Here is an 18,997-nt window from a genome sequence, read left to right as displayed (position 1 = left end):
TCAAAATGCATTGACCAGATAAGCTGTCTAGTCAGCCATTTCATCAAACAGCCGTAGGGTCATTTAACCCGATAGGCCCATTTAGGAAACCTTTCCCCTATTTAAAACGTCGCCCTTAGGAATTTTCTAGCAATCGTTTGCGTACACCGGGATAGCAAAACAAGACTCGCTCACTCCAGCCAGTCTGATAGAAATAGATTGCATCTCACTCATTCGTTTGGAAACTATAGGCAATGGAAGCGAACAGCAAATTCAAAAGCTGGGTGAAATTCAAGCTGCATCCCACTCACACTCATGCAAAATCATCACCCAAACTCGGCAGCGCTTTTTTCGCATATTCCTTTCCTACAGAGAACAAACGTCATCACCTCCTGCTGATGCACAGTGATCTATAAAAAAAAACAAACTTGGTCAAAACATTATTTTTGATTTCACATGAAATTGCAAACAATAAAAATTCAAGTTTGTTACAACATAGTATTTCAACATTGCAGTGCAATTATTTTTTTAAATAAACATAATATTAAGAGTGTCATAATTTGAGCTATATAACAATTCGTTTCAAAGCGACACATATGAAGGAAATGTTCATCTTCAATACAAATCAAATTAAATCAAAATACATTAAACCTCATTTCAAAATGCGGAATTTTTTTGGTATGGATATAGTAACTTCAACATTTAGATCCAAGATATCAATTCGGATTCGGATTCGGTAAATGAATTTACTGAGAGGTAAATTTTATTGAGAAGAAAAGTTCTCGAAATTTACCATAAAAGAGCAGCTCAAATTGTAGCATTATAATTCCAACTAAGATACCAAATACGCTTGAGTCGGCTTAAGAGATAAATGAATTGATTATAGTCCAAAATACATTCATGATATTTTAAATTTATTTCAATCATTCATTTTATTTTCGACCGGTTTTTCAATTTTCAGACCACCGTGCACCGTCGGCCGACGAACGGCCGCCGGCTGCCGGCTGCCGACTGCCTGCTGATGTCGTTTTCACACATACATGTATACTTCTATTTGTGGAATTGCATGGCAAAAATAAGGCAAAAAATATGTTTATATTTTCTTGAATTCTAGATAGAAAATGTACGTTGTTTGGAGTAAGTTATAATTTTATATTTTTTGCCATGTTTTGCTGCAATCAAAGGTATTTTTTAGTGATTTTTCCATAAGAAAGTGTGTTTTTAAAATTAATCCGAAGATGGCAGATGCACTAGCAAGGTAGGTTCATTTTAGATTTTTTTTCCGAAGATCATAATTTTATTTGCAGTTTGTCATGCAAAAAAAAAATATTACGCAGTCATTTGAATTCAATTGTGGACAAATGCTATGCAGCATGTTGCCATATGCGATTTCCTTTTATGTTTAATTTTTTTTTTCATTTTTAGGCGTATGTTTGACATGAAAATCACCAAAATGCATTTTGGCATGCCAAGATTAGGAGCATGCCAAGTTAAGGCTCACTTACCCTACCGTGACCCCGATTCGATCTCAAAGCGCTTTGGCTTAAAAGGCTTGAACGCGTTCCTCTAGGTTACGTTCGGAGACCCAAAAGTATTCTACCATGATTAAAGCGAAGACGAGAACTCAAACTGCTTCAAATGGTGACATATTTTGACAATTCCGGCCATTTTAGCATTCCCGGGAATTGGGAAATCTGACGAACCAATTCCCCATAGTCCTCGGGATCCCGGGAAAATTCGAAAATGAAGATTGCAACACTCTACTGCATACGAAACCTTATCAATATGGTAGATTTCAATTCTAAGTAGTATTACCAAAGATTTCAAACTTTTTTAATGCCTCAAAAATTCAAAATAAAACCTAAGCAAGGCCATACGAACGGAGAGTATAAGGGGTTTAACCCCCCCCCCCCCCCCTCCTCCCTCCATTTGAAATTTTTACCATAGAATCGGGAAATAACTTGATCTAAAAGGTGTTTAAAAATAAGTGTTAACAAGCAAGTCAGAAATTTAGCTTGCCTCCGCCGGAATTTAGTCTTAAATCACCCTAGGCTTGAGACATTTCATTTTACGACATTATAAGACGTTCACAAGTTGAAACAAATTAATAGTTTTAAATTTCGATTTGCAATTCAACTAACCTTTTCTATTATAACTCTAAACTTGACACATAAAAACCTACCTCCTTTATAGAATGGGTTCTTTATAAGAAGTGTAACTAAACAAGAACAGAGTTTTACTTAAAAAAATATTTATGAAAAACTTATTTTATACATCGGCAAGTTGGACACTGGACCTCTCACGATTGTCCACAGAATAAGCAAAACTAATTTGAAATCTAATATCCTTTTTTTTTTTGATAGATACCTATCATTGCGACCAGTTGTAATCTAATCTAATCTATTCTATTCTATTCTAATCTAATCTAATCTAATCTAATCTAATCTAATCTAATCTAATCTAATCTAATCTAATCTAATCTAATCTAATCTAATCTAATCTAATCTAATCTGATCTAATCTAATCTAATCTAAACTAATATAATCTAATCTAATCTAATCTAATCTAATCTAATCTAATGTAATCTAATCTAATCTAATCTAATCTAATCTAATCTAATCTAATCTAATCTAATCTAATCTAATCTAATCTAATCTAATCTAATCTAATCTAATATAATATAATATAATATAATATAATATGGGAGAGTGGGGAATCATGGGCCACTTTTTTTCGTTGTTCCATAACTTCTTTATTATAAAAGATAAAATGAAAATAAAAAATGATATGGTTTTCTACATTTTCAAAGTATCAGAAGGTATTTTTTTTAAATTTTTATTAAGTTATTTTCCCCAAATTCTGATTGTTTAAAAAAATGCAATATTTTTTGGATTTTGAAAAATGGTGGGGAATCGTGGGCCACCAAATTCAAATCGACCAAATAACATGCGAAGTTTATGAGTTGACCCAAAACTGTGATTTCATAATTCATTTCGTTATTTTAAAGCAATTTCAGATGATGAAATAAAAAAGAGAGCAGTGTATGATCGCATAGATTCCAAAACCTGGCTTGCGAACGTTTTGGCTAAATTTCTTATATAGGATGGACAAAATATTTTTCATAACTCTTCATTTGGCATAAGAAAACTTTGCAGATAGGTAAAACGTATTTTAAGTTCTGAAAGTGTATAAAAACATAAAAATATAGGTGATTCAAGATGTGTGGCCCACGATTCCCCACAAGCTATGATTTGCCAATTGGTTGCGTTTGTGTGACTTATTGATGTTTCATCAAAAATTTCTTTTCCATGTGAAAGATCATGACAAAACAAAGATCAAAAGCGTATAAGCATATTTTAGTTATGCACTTTAGGTTCCCCGTCGATGAAATTAGCGGGTGTTTTTTTAATTATATAAGTAAATTTTTCCAACTTTTTTTTAGCTTGATAAATAAAAGAAGCATATGATGCGTATTTCTGTCAACAACATATAGGAATATATGCTCACGCAAAGCGACGACGATGACAGTTGGTTTGAGATTTTTATCTCAACACACATCTGAGATATTAAAAGTGGCCCACGTTTCCCCATGGCCCATGATACCCCACTCTCCCCTATAATATAATATAATATAATATAATATAATATAATATAATATAATATAATATAATATAATATAATATAATATAATATAATATAATATAATATAATATAATATAATATAATATAATATAATATAATATAATATAATATAATATAATATAATATAATATAATATAATATAATATAATATAATATAATATAATATAATATAATATTGTTGAAACTCACCGGTTCGGTTTCGGATCCTATTAAGCCACAAGTTTTGTAGATCGGAACGATCCGACTGCGGAAGATTTCTAGAACACCGTGCAGAACCAAAACACGGTTTGTTTTGGTTCTCCACTTTCTTTGTTGTTCAATTCGCAATCGAGAACAATAGATCAATGATTGCTGATGACAGGTGATGATGATAAACGGTATAAATGTTTACATCATCACACTGTTAAGCGAGACAACACAAATTGGGTTTGTGGTAACACAACAGTGTTGCCAGATATTCTGGGTAAGAATATCAAAGTACTTATTAAGAAATGAGTACTTTCCCGGTTAGGGAATATAAGATGTGGAAGTGACAATTAGCTATCGCTAATTAATATAGTTGTATTCTACTGACCTCATAGACGAAACATGAATAAAGATAACTCTATTCCACCACTGAAATCTGCGTTTTTCAACAGGTTATGGGCCCAGATACGTCTGGAGAATTGGAAAACTATGAGTTAGTGAGAGGGGTACTCTCAAGTGTATTCGACTTGCGGTTAGCAAGTTCTGCAGATTCCAGCGCAGAGGGACAAACTTACCCAGAGACGAGCCAGAGGACCACCAGAGAGAGCCAGCCAGCAGCCAAAGGACCACCAGTGCCGAGACCAGCCAGCGAGATGTCCCAAGCCAGCCAGGAGGTTCCGCCAAAGGTCGAGTCCGGGGAGGTTCGCGGATCGAGAGGGTTACTCTCGATGCCGTCACGAGCCACGCTGCGGTTAGCATGCGTGAGCTCACGTCCGACGGCCGGGAGGATTCCCTGGATCCGCAACCGGGCAGCGCGATGGTCAGGAGGTCCACCCCGGATTAATAGGGTGGTGCTGATAGCCGAGAGGGGTTACTCTCGTGCTTTGGTTGTGCGCTATGGTCAGCAGTTATGAGCTGATCCATGCGCAGAGGACCATCAGCGTAGAGGACCGTCAGCACAGAGGCCACGAGATACTCCAGGTCAGCCAGAAGGTGCCAATGGAGTTCGAGGCATGGAAGTCGGGTTCCGAGAGGGTTACTCTCGATGCCGACACAAACCGCGCTGCGGTAAGCAGCGTGAGTTTATTTCCGACGGCCGGGAGGAGGACTCTCGAGATCTGTAACCAGGATTGGTCAGGTCCGGGGCCTCCAGATGGAGGATTTGCCCGTATCGGAGATTGGAAGAAGCTGTTTGCCGAGAGGGTTACTCTCGTGATATGGAGCTACGCTGCGATCAGTACGCGTGAGCTTATCCAAGCTTACAGAAGGATTTTTCTGTGGCTTTGGCGGAGATGTTTTGGGCGACGGTTAGTTGCCAAATACTTCAGCACTATATTCGATCCAGATGGGTCGCATGCAGCTGAACGTTGCCCTCCGGTTTTAAGGAGCGCTCGAAGCGTTAAAGCAACGGAGCGGAAAGCCATGAAGCTGCAAGTCGAGACGATTATTCTCGTGCTTAGTAGCTGCGCTGCGGTTAGTATGCGCAAGCTTGTTTCCGGCGGATGGTTAATGTTTCGGGTGCTTCGGAGGAGGTGGTTTCAGCGACGGTTTGTCGCTAGCGAAGTCAACCAATTCTTTCTGCGGATTCCTGCCGAGAGTGCAGATTCTCGAAGTCATCGCGAAATAAAGGCTTTGAGAGGGAACGCGAAGAAAACGGCAAGAGGTTGTTTATCTGGGGTTACCAGAAAACAACGTTCGAGAAAGCAATATGCTTTTCGTTCGCGTGCTGGGGCTATCAGCCACCGGAATCAACGAATCATCAGTTCCGGTGCCAGTCAGCATATGGGGCGAGACGAGAGCGACTACGAGAGTAGCGATGGCGAAGATGACGATGATGATCAAGATTCCGTCAATCCCGAATCGGCCCAGAGACGCAGTCAGCGAAGAGGAGAAGCTAATCAACGCTACGTGGCTAACGTAGCAGCTGATGATGAGGAAGAGCAACTTCGAATCGTCAGTAAGCTCGAGGGCCAAAGGGACTTTTTTTCCGGAAGATCACCGCAGCCATGAAAGGAACAAGATTCGGGCTGAACGAAGTGAGGTTATCACTGAGCAGCCGTTCAACGATTTGATCGGTTGTTTGCAGTTTTCGAAGCCGAAAATCAGAGCTGCGGTTAGCGTACTAACAACTATCAAGCAGCCCTGGATGAGAGCGAGATTTGGGAAGCGGTTAGCTTAACCCATGTTACAGGAAACCCATTCTGTTTCTCGTACAAATGGGTCTTCACAGCTATCGAAAATCCCTGGAGAAGTACGCGTCATGGAGGCGGTTGGCTTACCCTAGATCACAGGTTTCGTGACATGATCGTTCACTGGACGAAGATGAACGATGGTGAGGTTATCACCGAAAAGCTGTTCAAAGAGTTAATCGGTTGTTCGCAGTATCTGGCGATATCATCGAGACCAGTTATTTGTGCAGCGGTTAGCGCACTATGCCAATACCAGGCCAGTCTGGCCACTAACGAGGCCTGCAGCGTATTCTGCGATACCATCGACGTATGACCGTTATGGCGTTGGTATACCGCAGAAACGCGAACACGGACCCACTTACGGGAAATCTGATTTCGTGGTCAACGAAACGACAGCAGACGGTCAGTCTGTCATCGACCGAAGCTGAGATAGGAGCCCTTTGCCATGCGGTGAAGGAAGGTTTGTGGTTAACAAACTTCCTAAGTGAATTGGCTGTGGTTAGCACTCCTTTCACTTCGATGGAGTACAACATCTCATGCAGCCAGTACCTGGAAGAGGCGCGAACCCATCAGCGGATGAAGCATCTGGACGTTAAGTATGCTTTCATCAGAGACATCATAAGAAGCGGTTAGCTATCTTTGCGACACTTCTCTACTGAGGATCAGCCAGCTGATGCGTTCACGAAGGCGTTACCAAGAGCGAGGCACACGAAGCTTTTAAGCATTCTCGATTTTCGAATTGAGGGGAGGTGTTGAAACTCACCGGTTCGGTTTCGGATCCTATTAAGCCACAAGTTTTGTAGATCGGAACGATCCGACTGCGGAAGATTTCTAGAACACCGTGCAGAACCAAAACACGGTTTGTTTTGGTTCTCCACTTTCTTTGTTGTTCAATTCGCAATCGAGAACAATAGATCAATGATTGCTGATGACAGGTGATGATGATAAACGGTATAAATGTTTACATCATCACACTGTTAAGCGAGACAACACAAATTGGGTTTGTGGTAACACAACAGTGTTGCCAGATATTCTGGGTAAGAATATCAAAGTACTTATTAAGAAATGAGTACTTTCCCGGTTAGGGAATATAAGATGTGGAAGTGACAATTAGCTATCGCTAATTAATATAGTTGTATTCTACTGACCTCATAGACGAAACATGAATAAAGATAACTCTATTCCACCACTGAAATCTGCGTTTTTCAACAAATATAATATAATATAATATAATATAATATAATATAATATAATATAATATAATATAATATAATATAATATAATATAATATAATATAATATAATATAATATAATATAATATAATATAATATAATATAATATAATATAATATAATATAATATAATATAATATAATATACATAATATAATATAATATGATATAATATGATATACAGACCCCGTTCGATTTTGGCAACACGCTCGTACATTTTGTGTTGCCAAAATCGAATGTTGCCAAAATCGAACGGTTTTTTTTCTCCACTTTTTTATCAGTTATTTTTACAAAATAACTAATATTATTATCAAAAACTTTATTTTTAGTCAATTTCCGACCATTTCTAGTAATTTTTGATTTTTTTCATCATGTTTTTGATGCATTTTGCACTTATCTTGTTTTGTTTATAATGTTTGTTTTCATTTGTCATATTTGCTGTTTTTTTCGTTCTTCATCATTTTTTAGTTGTTTTTAGTCATTTTCAGTCTTTTGTTTGAATTTGTTTTTTAACTTTTTGAATTTTTCAAGTTTTTGCCATTTTTTAGTACTTAATAAATTTTTTAAAAAACTTTTGTTTTTATTGTTGCATTTTATCATCATTTCAGAACACAAAAACGTATTAGTGGTGTTTGTCTGATTTAAATTGGTCCTGTTATAACGAAAACTAAATTGTAATGTTGTTTCTAAAAACCGTTCAATTTTGGCACATGTGCCAAAATCGGATGTTGCCAAAATCGAATGTTGCCAAAAACGAACGGGGTCTGTAATATAATATAATATAATATAATATAATATAATCTAATCTAATCTAATCCAATCTAATCCAATCTAATCCAATCTAATCTAATCCAATCCAATCTAATCTAATCTAATCTAATCTAATCTAATCTAATCTAATCTAATCTAATCTAATCTAATCTAATCTAACCTAATCTAATCTAATCTAATCTAATCTAATCTAATCTAATCTAATCTAATCTAATCTAATCTAATCTAATCTAATCTAATCTAATCTAATCTAATCTAATCTAATCTAATCAAATCTAATCTAATCTAATCTAATCTAATCTAATCTAATCTGATCTAATCTAATCTAATCTAATCTAATCTAATCTAATCTAATCTAATCTAATCTAATCTAATATTATCTAATCTAATCTGATCTAATCTAATCCAATCTAATCTAATCTAATCTAATCTAATCTAATTTAATCTAATCTAATCTAATCTAATCTAATCTAATCTAATCTTATCTAATCTAATCTAATCTAATCAAATCTAATCTAATCTAATCTAATCTAATCTAATCTAATCTAATCTAATCTAATCTAATCTAATCTAATCTAATCTAATCTAATCTAATCTAATCTAATCTAATCTAATCTAATCTAATCTAATCTAATCTAATCTAATCTAATCTAATCTAATCTAATCTAATCTAATCTAATCTAATCTAATCTAACCTTATCTTATCTTATCTTATCTTATCTCATCTTATCTTATCTAATCCAATCTAATTCAATCTAATCTAATCTATTCTAATCTAATCTAATCTAATCTAATCTCATCTAATCAAATCTAATCTAATCTAATCTAATGTAATCTTATCTAATCTTATATCCGCGTTTAGATAGATATCCTAACATTGATCAAATATTACATTTTGATTTAAAAAAAATCATTAATGTTATAAATATTATGCTGATATGCCTCAGTGAATTTTTTTCTTGTTCTTCTCAATTCTAAACATAACATTTAAAAGGTTATGATAAATTACACAAGGCCACACAATTTACATTTGCAACTAATTTAAAACGATATTTTGACTTACTTATGTGCCCTGAATCAAAATAGGCAATGTTTATATCAGCTTTTGATAGTGAAATAACTTTTGAAAATATTTTAAAGTTATACCTATAAGAAATATCTGTACCTTTTGACAAAACTTAAAACAAAAATACAACATTTGAAAGTACAAAATTAAAGAATTTTTATCTTTCCTCAAAAAAATTAAGTAATTTTGAGTTCTGTCTAAAAGTGAGAAGTTTTCAATTTGTTTAATTTTCTTCATTTAACAAATTTTTAAAGAGATTGAAACCAAATTGAATTTTAAATACTTTTGCAGGTTTCAACAAATTTGAATTAAATCAAGTTTTGATTACTTTCTGCAGTAATGTCAAAAATACTTGTACCTATGATATGTATTTTTCCATTTTTTTTTTAACTGTCGAATTTTTCTTTTTGTTATCTTATTTTGATCGCCGCATTCTTATCTAAGTTTATGGCATATCGGCAAATTGAAAATCTAGTTTAGAGAGCAATTAAGACAGAAATGAAAATTGATAGGTGGACCTAACTTCACTCAAAACTGACACATGAGGATTCTTTTTTATTACCTGACAATTTGCGCCAAGGGTCTTCAGATCTTCCCTAAAATTAAAAGTTTGGTTCATTTTTACGACTCAAAACGCATGTATTTTTTCAGATTTTTAACACTTTTATTTTTAGAACTAGATGTGGTTAGATTTTTATGTAAATAAAATTCTTTCTTTGATAATATTTCAATGCGTTTTTATGTGCTATTTTATGATTTCCGTTAAAAAATAACACAGTTATGAAGCTTTGAAATATCGTTTAATTTTATTTTCAAAAAAATCTAACCACATCTTACTCGAAAAATAAAAATGTTAGAAATCTGGAAAATACATGTGTTGTCGTAAAAAAGAACCAAATTTTCAATTTTGAGAAAGATTTCAAGACTCCGGCGCAATCCGTCAGATAATAAAAAAATACCTACATTTCAAACTTCTTATCACTATAACTCCATAGTCCAGAGTCCAAAATAAAAATAAAGATTCGAGTGCAGGACCCTAAATATATTTTAAATCAATCGTTAAAACGGAAGCCCCAAAATGTTTCTCATTTGAGTCAAATTGATAAATTAGCCTATGTTTTTCAGTTCTGAATTTTTGTTGTTCTAAACCAATGAACCATTTAAGTATTTCCTTATTATAAATTCACATTTCATTAAACGATTAATTTTTTTTTCAATTTTAAAACACTACAGCGGAATTTTTCAAACAACACTTCAGTCGAAAATGAAGAAAAGAAATGAAAATCAAAATGATTAATAACACTTGTTTACAGCATTTTTTACTCAGTAAACTGAAGGTCATTTATAATGTGAAATCGGGCGCTAAATCCGAAAATGAAATTCAAAAAAATCTCAGTAGAACCGTTTTTGAATTAAGCTCCAAATTTGAAATTTCGCAAAAATTTAAAAAGTTCTTGTACTTAGATTTAAATATCTCGGACGACACAACAGTAATTTGAAATCCCTCTTTTGCATATTGAAGGGGAATAAATTTTCTATCGATCATCTGAACACTGTTTTTGCGTTTGACCAACAGTATTGTTGATATTAGTGACTTTATGAGAAAAAAATATTAAAAAAAATTTTAGAGAAAATTTAGTTTCAACAAAAGTTTTAGACTCGATGATAGCATTTAAAAAATCTGATTTTCTTTTGCGCTTCAAAACAAAGATTTCAAGTGGTTATTTATCAAAATCGGTTGAGAATTGAAGAAGTTATGGCTACATAATAGTATTTTTTGTAGTTTTTAATAATTTAAGGGGGGGTAGGGTCTAACGGGTAAAAAAACACACCATTTTCACGATTTTCTCCTAGAGCTATCGTTCAAACAAATGTATTCAAATTTTTTGCATTATACATTGTTAAAAGAACATTTAGTAATTTTTTTGTAGAAAAATATTGAAAAATGAGCCGGTGACGAAGCACTTTCGAGGATGCTTTTAAGAAAACAGGATTTGCGGTGGACACTGTATCTCAGCACAGAATCATCTGAAGTCAAAAAATCAGAGCAAAATATTTTAAATAGATGTTTTTCTGGACCCCAACGTTTTTATTTAACTAAAAAAAAATTTTATGAAATTTTTGTGGCTGTTTGAAGTAAAAACTACGATTTTTCACGAAAAAATCCGCCATTTTTTATCTGTAAAATCTCTCCAAAGTAAAAAAAAAAAAGGAAAACGTTGGGGTCTGGTATTTTATATTTAGAAAATATGTTCCAAATTTGAAAAGAATCGGATAAGTAGTTTTCAAATGACGATGTCCACGGACTTTAAAAATGTGCTTTCGAGAAAAATGCGTTTGAAGTTTCTGCTCTTGCTTTCTTGCAGTATTAAATAGGAGGAGATAAAGGCCTATAATTTCTACAGTTTTGTTTCACTAGAATTGAAAATTTGACACAACATTCTTGAAATGTTTTAAAATAAGAAAATAAAAAAAAAATCGATTTTTTGAAAGTGTTAGTCCCTACCCCCCTTAACGAACCGCAGTATAGGAGGAATGAAACATGATAAATCTCACCGCTCCAAGTCAAAATTATTTATTAGCTTGACAGAAGGTCACATGCCAAGTTTCAAGAAGATCTGACCATAGGGAGGGGTTGCTTGAGTCTCAAACGTGAATAAAATTTTGAGCTATTTTGCCCGGAAGGAACGAGAAATACTGGTTTTTCATCAATAACTTGTTCATCACTGGCTGATGTTTTTTATGGTTGATTTTCTTAAAGCCTAAGTTGAGACAAATATTTCACCCGAAGACTGTAACTCTATTGGATTTGAAACAGAAAAGTTATTGCGGTTAAAGCCCGATTAAAAAAAAACATCTAAATTGTAAATGAATTTTAAGTAAAATAAAACTAATTTGTAAAGTCTGCTTCATTTAATATTGGAACACAAACAATTGCGTGTAGTTCAGTCATTTATTAACGAATTCATAATTTGTTTTTCATACAAATGTAGCATTTTCTTTACTCTTTCATAAAAAAAAATTAAAAAAATATTCATTGCTGTTTCGAAGAAATTCTCGTACTTTTCCCGTAATACGGCACATAAGGCGGCTCACACCCTTTTCGTCCACCGTTTTGGCGATTTGATTCCACCAGTTCTTCATTTGAGTAATGTTCCTAACAAGTTTTCCCCTTGCCTTAAGCCTCCGCTTCGTGATTGCCCAGTATTTCTCTATCGGCCGGAACTGGGGGCAGTTTGGGGGGTTGAGGTCCTTCGGTATTACGCTGACCCCGTTCGTTGCGTACCATTCCATAACCGTTTTGCTGTAATGGCAGCTTGCGAGGTCCGGCCAAAACATTACTGGACGGTCGTGGGCACGAATGAACGTCAGAATCCGTTTCTGTAGGCACTCTTTTTTGTAGACTTCTGATGTCATTGTCTTGTCAGTGAGAAAGACTTTGGTTTTCTGTCCACAACTGCATATCCCCTGCCAAATCATGTACTTGCGGGCGAATTTATCCGCAAACACGAACTTAAATTTTGCAGGTACATCCCCCCGAGTCGTCGCCAAATATAATTTTTGACCTGGGATTTGCCCAAAGTCCGCCTTCACGTAGGTCTCATCGTCCATCAGAATACATCCGTCGAACTTGGTCAGCACTTGGTCGTACAGATTTCGAGCACGGATTCTGGCCACATTGTTCTGCTTCAGCGTCCGATTTGGCTGTTTGCTGGCTCGGAATGACCTTATTCCTTCCCGGAGACGAATTCGTCGCACCGTACTGTGAGCGGCCTGGAACTTATTGGCCAAATTGCGGTCTGAAAGATTGGGATTCCTCTTGACGGCCTTGATGACTTTCCCACGCAGTTTCCGGTCGACAGTTCCACTCCGACGCTTCGAATGCGGCTTCCGAGCCGTCGTCAATGTTTCCTTGTACTGCTTGATAACACGCCATACGGTATTTCTGGGCATTTTAAGCTGTTTAGCTAGCTTCGATGCCGACAACAATGGATTTTCAAGAAAACTGTGCACAATTTGATCTCTCCGTTCGGCTTCCATGGCGGTTGTTTACAAAATGCTATCGTTTGGTGTTATGACATAAATAGGGGAGAGGCGGGCTATATGCGCATATTAAGGAAAGGACTCATTTTCTCCCATATTCCAATACAAATGAGTCTGAAAACTCTATACACATGAGCGGACATCTGTTTACATACGTTAGAGCAATTTTTCTGTTAAAATCTCTTACAGTTTTTGTGAGAATAATTTTTTAATAAAAGAAGTCAAAATAGCCGATTTCCGAAACAGGCGGGCTAAATGCGCATATTTATGTTTTTAGCTATATTTCATTTACACTTGTAATATTTTGATATTATTTGATTGAAAATGGTAGAAACGGATGTTAAGTATACGTTAAAGCTGAAATTTTGGTAAAATTTCTTACATTAATAGTTCTTTTGCCAGAAACATAATTAGTTATGCCATATGGCCATATTTCATTGTAATATTTTGTACATACCGTATTTTTATCGGATCATTATGAAGTTCTTCTTTTTTCGCTGTAAGATCGTGATTTGAGCGTAGATTTGATGTTTCAATGATAAAAAGTAAAAAATTTATAAGACTAATCAATTTTTCTTGATATAGGCATTTAACCTGCCTTAATATGGGCATTCAGAACCTATCTCTTATTCCAATATCTTATCATTTACAACCTTGCCAAAAGCTTCAATTTGTTGAATTTCCGATTTCCAGATGAATAAGAAAGAAAAACCATCAAAATGTTTGTTCACAGAATCTGTACACACGATAATTAAAGTTCAATATATTTTAACAAAACTGACAAAAATCTTGTTTGAATTTTCAAATTTTTTTGGCTAAATATAACAATCAAATTTCTTCATGCCATGTTTCAATAGCGTATTACCCTCAAACTGCATTGATCAGATACGTTGAATCTCCAGCCATATCGCCAATCGGCTGTATGCGCATATTATCCAACATGCGCATTTAGTAACACTTCCCCCTACATGGTGAAAGGTAATGAATTTCCCGACACGTGGGTGAAAAAAGTTTCCAAATCCGTCCACTAGGAGCGCCACAATGAGCAAAAGAATTTGTTCCAATACCAAATGAAGCAGACTTTAATAAAATAGTTTAACCGTTAAAAATATTCTGTTTACATGATATTTGAATGGTGCCCGCATAAATCAGCATTATACAATAGCGATTTCCATTATCTTTTTCCTGAAACATACGAAAGATTAGCTTTATAGTTTTAGATTCCATGAAATGGAATCGTTTGGACGCACTTTAAGATACAGCGAACAGGTCGTTAAGTAGAGTAACCATTCATTTTTTTTTTGCTTTTTTCTAATGAAATTTTTATACAAAATGTAGCAAAACGATAGATGTAATCGTTGTTATATCATTCATTTCAATATTTAGAACGACACAATGTATGTATCTTTAATAGATCTTTTTACGATTTATATTGCAAAAGAAAACGATTCGTGTTGAAATTCATTAAATGTTATTTTATTTATTCTAGTATGGCATTTTATAATTACTTTTTTTTACTGTTATAGGCCCTAATTCCTCGCAGGTCCAAATACTGCGAATTTCGTTACTTCAACACATATTTCTCTATTTGATAAATGAAAGTTCTTCAATCGAATAAGCAGATTGTTAGACTACATTCCTTCAATTTTAAGGTAAATTTATAAATGGTATAAAAAGGTATTATTGTTATTAATATAAGAAAAATATCTTGTTTAAGATCTTCTAAGATGCTGACGGAAAACAGAGCTTGGAATTGATCCCTCAGGGGTCCTTTTTCCTTTCCATATAATTAGTTTGAATGCTAGCATTTGAGTCACCACGACAATAACGGTTCCTCCTCTTTATGATCACAGAGAAGAATAGAGTGGTATAATGGAATGGATATACTCGGTAAAATTAAACTATCAAAGTAAAATGCCTTAGTAAATAAACATATGAATAAAGAAAAATCTTCTAAAATGGACTTAGGACTTAGGACTGTTGACGATATGTCTTTTTCACGTTCGTTTTCCATGACCACATCCAAGTAGGATTCGTTTTCGTCATCCTGGTTGAAGTAGGTAATATGTTCGATCATAAATTAGGATCACATCTGCAAAAAAAAATTTTATTTTTTTTTTTTTTTTTAGGTTTTATTTTTGACACTTTACCAGCATTATGGCATTCGTGTCTAAGATGCAAAAAAAAAAAAAAAAAAATGTTTTGTTATAAAACACTGGAATAATGTACTTATTGTGATTGATAGCTTACCCTAAAATAGTAACATAATCTGAATTTTTCATGGAGCCTTTTTTTTTTTTGTTTTTCGTAATCGGGTCGAAAACTGAGCCACTTCTGCCACTACAACTTATAACAGATGGGGTGATGCGAGAAACGCTTCCGGCGTATGTCTGCTTTTGGATTAAGGGGTGCTACTGTTCCCGGTTGTGGTGGTGAAGGTGATACGATCAGTGACGGCATTCCTGTAGTCGCAATTATTGCTGAGGAACTGGACGAGAGATCTAGTGATGATATTTCTGCTACTGTTGGTGATGTGGTGATGGTTGTTGTTGCTACGTCTGCTGACATTATGCTTATAACCCGGGGTCCTTCGTAACCACAGGCTCAACCTGCAAAAGAAAGAAAAATCTTAAAACCATTTATCCGGTTAAAGTAACCGGTTTATTTAGCGGATACTATACCGATAAGGAATGGTGGAACGTACCTGGAGAGCTGCGTAAAATTTCTTGTTTCGATGCTAATTGAATTCCGGTCATTGGCCATCGACATAAACTGCCGCGCCTGGTGCGCTTTCGCCGTGGGAGAATGAACTCTTTCCTGGTGAGATCCGCCACTGTTTAAAATACAAAAATCTTAGGGGATTGGAGCGAAGTCAAAATAAAACTGGATACTTACAGCGAAGACGCATGAAAAATATAAAGTTAGGTAAAATCAGAAGATTTAAGGACGATTACTGGAATAGTCACTATTCGTGTAATCAGATCAGAATAATATCAACGATAACGGGTATGATATTTGATTATGCGGGTGTTCCCATTCATTTGTGCAATTCAAGAAGAATCAAAGATGTCCTGAAAATTCCAGATTTTTTTCTTCATGGTGTCCTGATTTTTGACAAAACCACCTGGCATCCCTACTTCCAACCGAATCTCATCATTTTTTTTTCAAAAGCCTTTTTGTTGTATGACTGAAGACCTGTTGTCTATCGTCGCATCGACCATTACTCCCAGCTTACGTCATTCTGTCAGTGGCCTTATGTTCTGAATAGCGTTCCGATTCCGTTAACTGCCAATTGAGCATTGTTAGTAAAGATCTATCTCACATTGCTGGTGGGCAAGAATTGGTGCGACGGTCTTAGAGCACCGCATCGAAAAATTTCATGAAGAAAACACATTTTTGTTGAACTCTTAGCGAGTTAGCAAGTAAATTCTTTAAGGATTGTTTTAAGGTACACTTAACAAGAAGGTTGGAATGGTAAACAAATTGTCAACCATTCTTTAGGTGCCAAGGTCGGGTACATTTACCATATACCTTATTTTTGATTCAATTGGTAATCTTATAAACTAGGGTGGTCAAAAAATAGGGTCATGTTCCGGAATCAAAACCTTAGGTGTTGAAATCATTCCTTGGCAGGCCAGAAAAACCTTAAGCTAAATATCAGCTCATTGAGTTAACTCTAAATGGCATACCAAGGCACGATTTCAGGCACCAAGGTTTTAATTCCGGAACATAAACCTGCTTTTGGACCACCCTATTATATACATGAGTTATGAATGAATAATTCGGATGGGTTTCCAACAGCGAGATGGCAACCTGGTTCTTCTTGGATGCTAGAATTTTTTTCTTTTTTTCTATCCATCGGGAAAGACGTTTATGGTGGTTTCCTCTCAAAACAGTAGCGTTGAAATAGTCATGAAAATCCCATAAAAACAAAAAAAAAAAGTCGAATTATCAACCAATGAAGAACCAGAATGAGTATTGTGTTAATGTGCTAACAGCCATACTTCTCTAGCATTTGACATTTAGTTCGGGTCCTTGGCAGTCAAATGTCAGATTTGTTTGAAGCCCGAAAAATGTTGGTTGTCAAATTCAATGACAAAGGATTGGAATGCCATCCCCCTGGTTTCCAAAGATGCAGATATAATTAAGGCCTACGTCTAGATCGGTATGTTTCCAATCTACAACTAATCATGAAACAGTTACCTGTCTCATGTGTGCCAGTAATTTATGTTAATCTTGGGCGCCACGCATGGCTAACACGCTGCAGATTCCATATATGCTCGCTGAATTTGATTAACAACGGCTGCAGATACGTGTAACATGACAGACAACTGACAGTTGAATAATTGTAGCAGAATTAACTTACCCACTTGAAAGGAACTGCCTTCCGGAAACGACAGAAACCGTCGTTTCCGTGTCAAAATTCTATTCTCCGGTCCTCCCCCATCATCCGGGACGCCATTCATGATTGTCACTTTGTCCGTCGTTTGATCACTGATCACATCACTACGCGTCAGTTCAAATTCACTGATTGCTATTACCAGCAAATAGTAAAGGCATTTACTTATCATAGATTTCATTTTTAAAGTGTTATGACACTGCTCTACTATAGACTATGTATTAATTTAGGATTCTAAGTTAAGGTACTAAATTTATCTAACTCGACATTTCTTATGCTCAACACGATTCGGTCACAACTTTGTTTCTAGTTCTCCCGTGAAAGTGATGTGGTCGACTGGAAGATTCCCGAGGTTCTGAGGGATCCGATTCTGGGATCCATGTCTTGAAAATGACTTGAACAAACAAACTAGCAGACGTCGTTCCGAGCCAGACATGATCCAGATTTAGGCTTTGGGAAATTAGAAGTGAGAATTAAACACTTGGTGTGAAATTTGGAGCAGCTTCCAATATAAGCTCAAACGACGACATTGGTTTAAAGTTTGCTTAAGGTTGTAAACAAGATTAACGCGATTCGGGACCTATATTCTTGCGGTTGAAGGAGAAAGTTTAGGCCAACACTATACATTGTATGAAGCGTGTAGGCAATGGACCCGAGAAAGTGACACATAACTAGGACAAACATGTTCATCAATGTTGCAAAGCAACTCTTATTGGTTCTAGCTGCTTTTTTTTTTGGTTTCGTCACCAGCTTTAGGCTGTATTGTACACTTCAGCACTATAAGAGTTTAGGACTTGTTTTAGCAGTCCAACTTTCTGAAATTTCTTATAAATATGATAGGTAACCATAATTTATGTAATGATAACAAAACTCGATTTGAATTTATAAGGGGAGAATGGTGGTACTTGATCTCTTTTTCTTATTTTCGTCACATTTTTTTGGAAAAATTTTGCATATCGCCGTATTTGCCAAAAATCATACAAAATCTAAAGATAAAAGTTCCATCGACTTTTTTTGGCCATATAAGTTTTTATTTCACAGTTTATAAGTCTCAGGTAAAAAGATTTCTAAAATTTTATCAACTACCATATATTCAGGGCGCAATTTGATTGATTGATTTATTTAGGCCGGAACAAATTTCAAATCTTTCTTTTGTCACTCGGAGTTGGAACACCGCAAGAGGTGGGGGGGGGGGGAGAATAAAAAATAATGCAAAAAACAAATAAATTAGAATAAATTGCACGAAATCTTGTTTGAAACAAAATTTCATACAATATCATTGCACAAAATCAATAGATCAAGTTATTTTTTATCTAAAAATTCAATAAAATAAAAAATAGAAAAGGTGAAATACCTCCCATCTTCCAAAATTCTTGTTTTGGTCTTGAAATCTTTCGGAAATTTAATTTTTTTTTTCGAAATTTACATAAAATACTTCAAACTTTATTTATTCCCCCCTTCGGGTTTTTCGGTAATTTCGAAAGGGGGGGG

At 35.1% G+C, this 18,997-nt stretch overlaps 1 protein-coding gene across 1 annotated transcript in view; it reads right to left on the bottom strand.

Moving 5' to 3' along the window:
- LOC129756937 (uncharacterized) overlaps positions 1-17,844 on the bottom strand; it is a 29,666-nt gene extending 11,822 nt beyond the window's left edge. Inside the window, exon 1 of the mRNA XM_055754005.1 lies at positions 17,474-17,844. Within this exon, the coding sequence (XP_055609980.1) occupies positions 17,474-17,687 (214 nt within the window). The 5' untranslated portion in view covers positions 17,688-17,844. The remainder of the gene's footprint in view (positions 1-17,473) is intronic.
- Positions 17,845-18,997: the final 1,153 nt, after the last annotated feature.

The sequence above is a fragment of the Uranotaenia lowii genome, chromosome 3, assembly GCF_029784155.1.
Source record: "Uranotaenia lowii strain MFRU-FL chromosome 3, ASM2978415v1, whole genome shotgun sequence".
Classification (NCBI taxonomy): domain Eukaryota; kingdom Metazoa; phylum Arthropoda; class Insecta; order Diptera; family Culicidae; genus Uranotaenia; species Uranotaenia lowii.
This window is presented reverse-complemented; position numbering and strand designations above follow the sequence as displayed.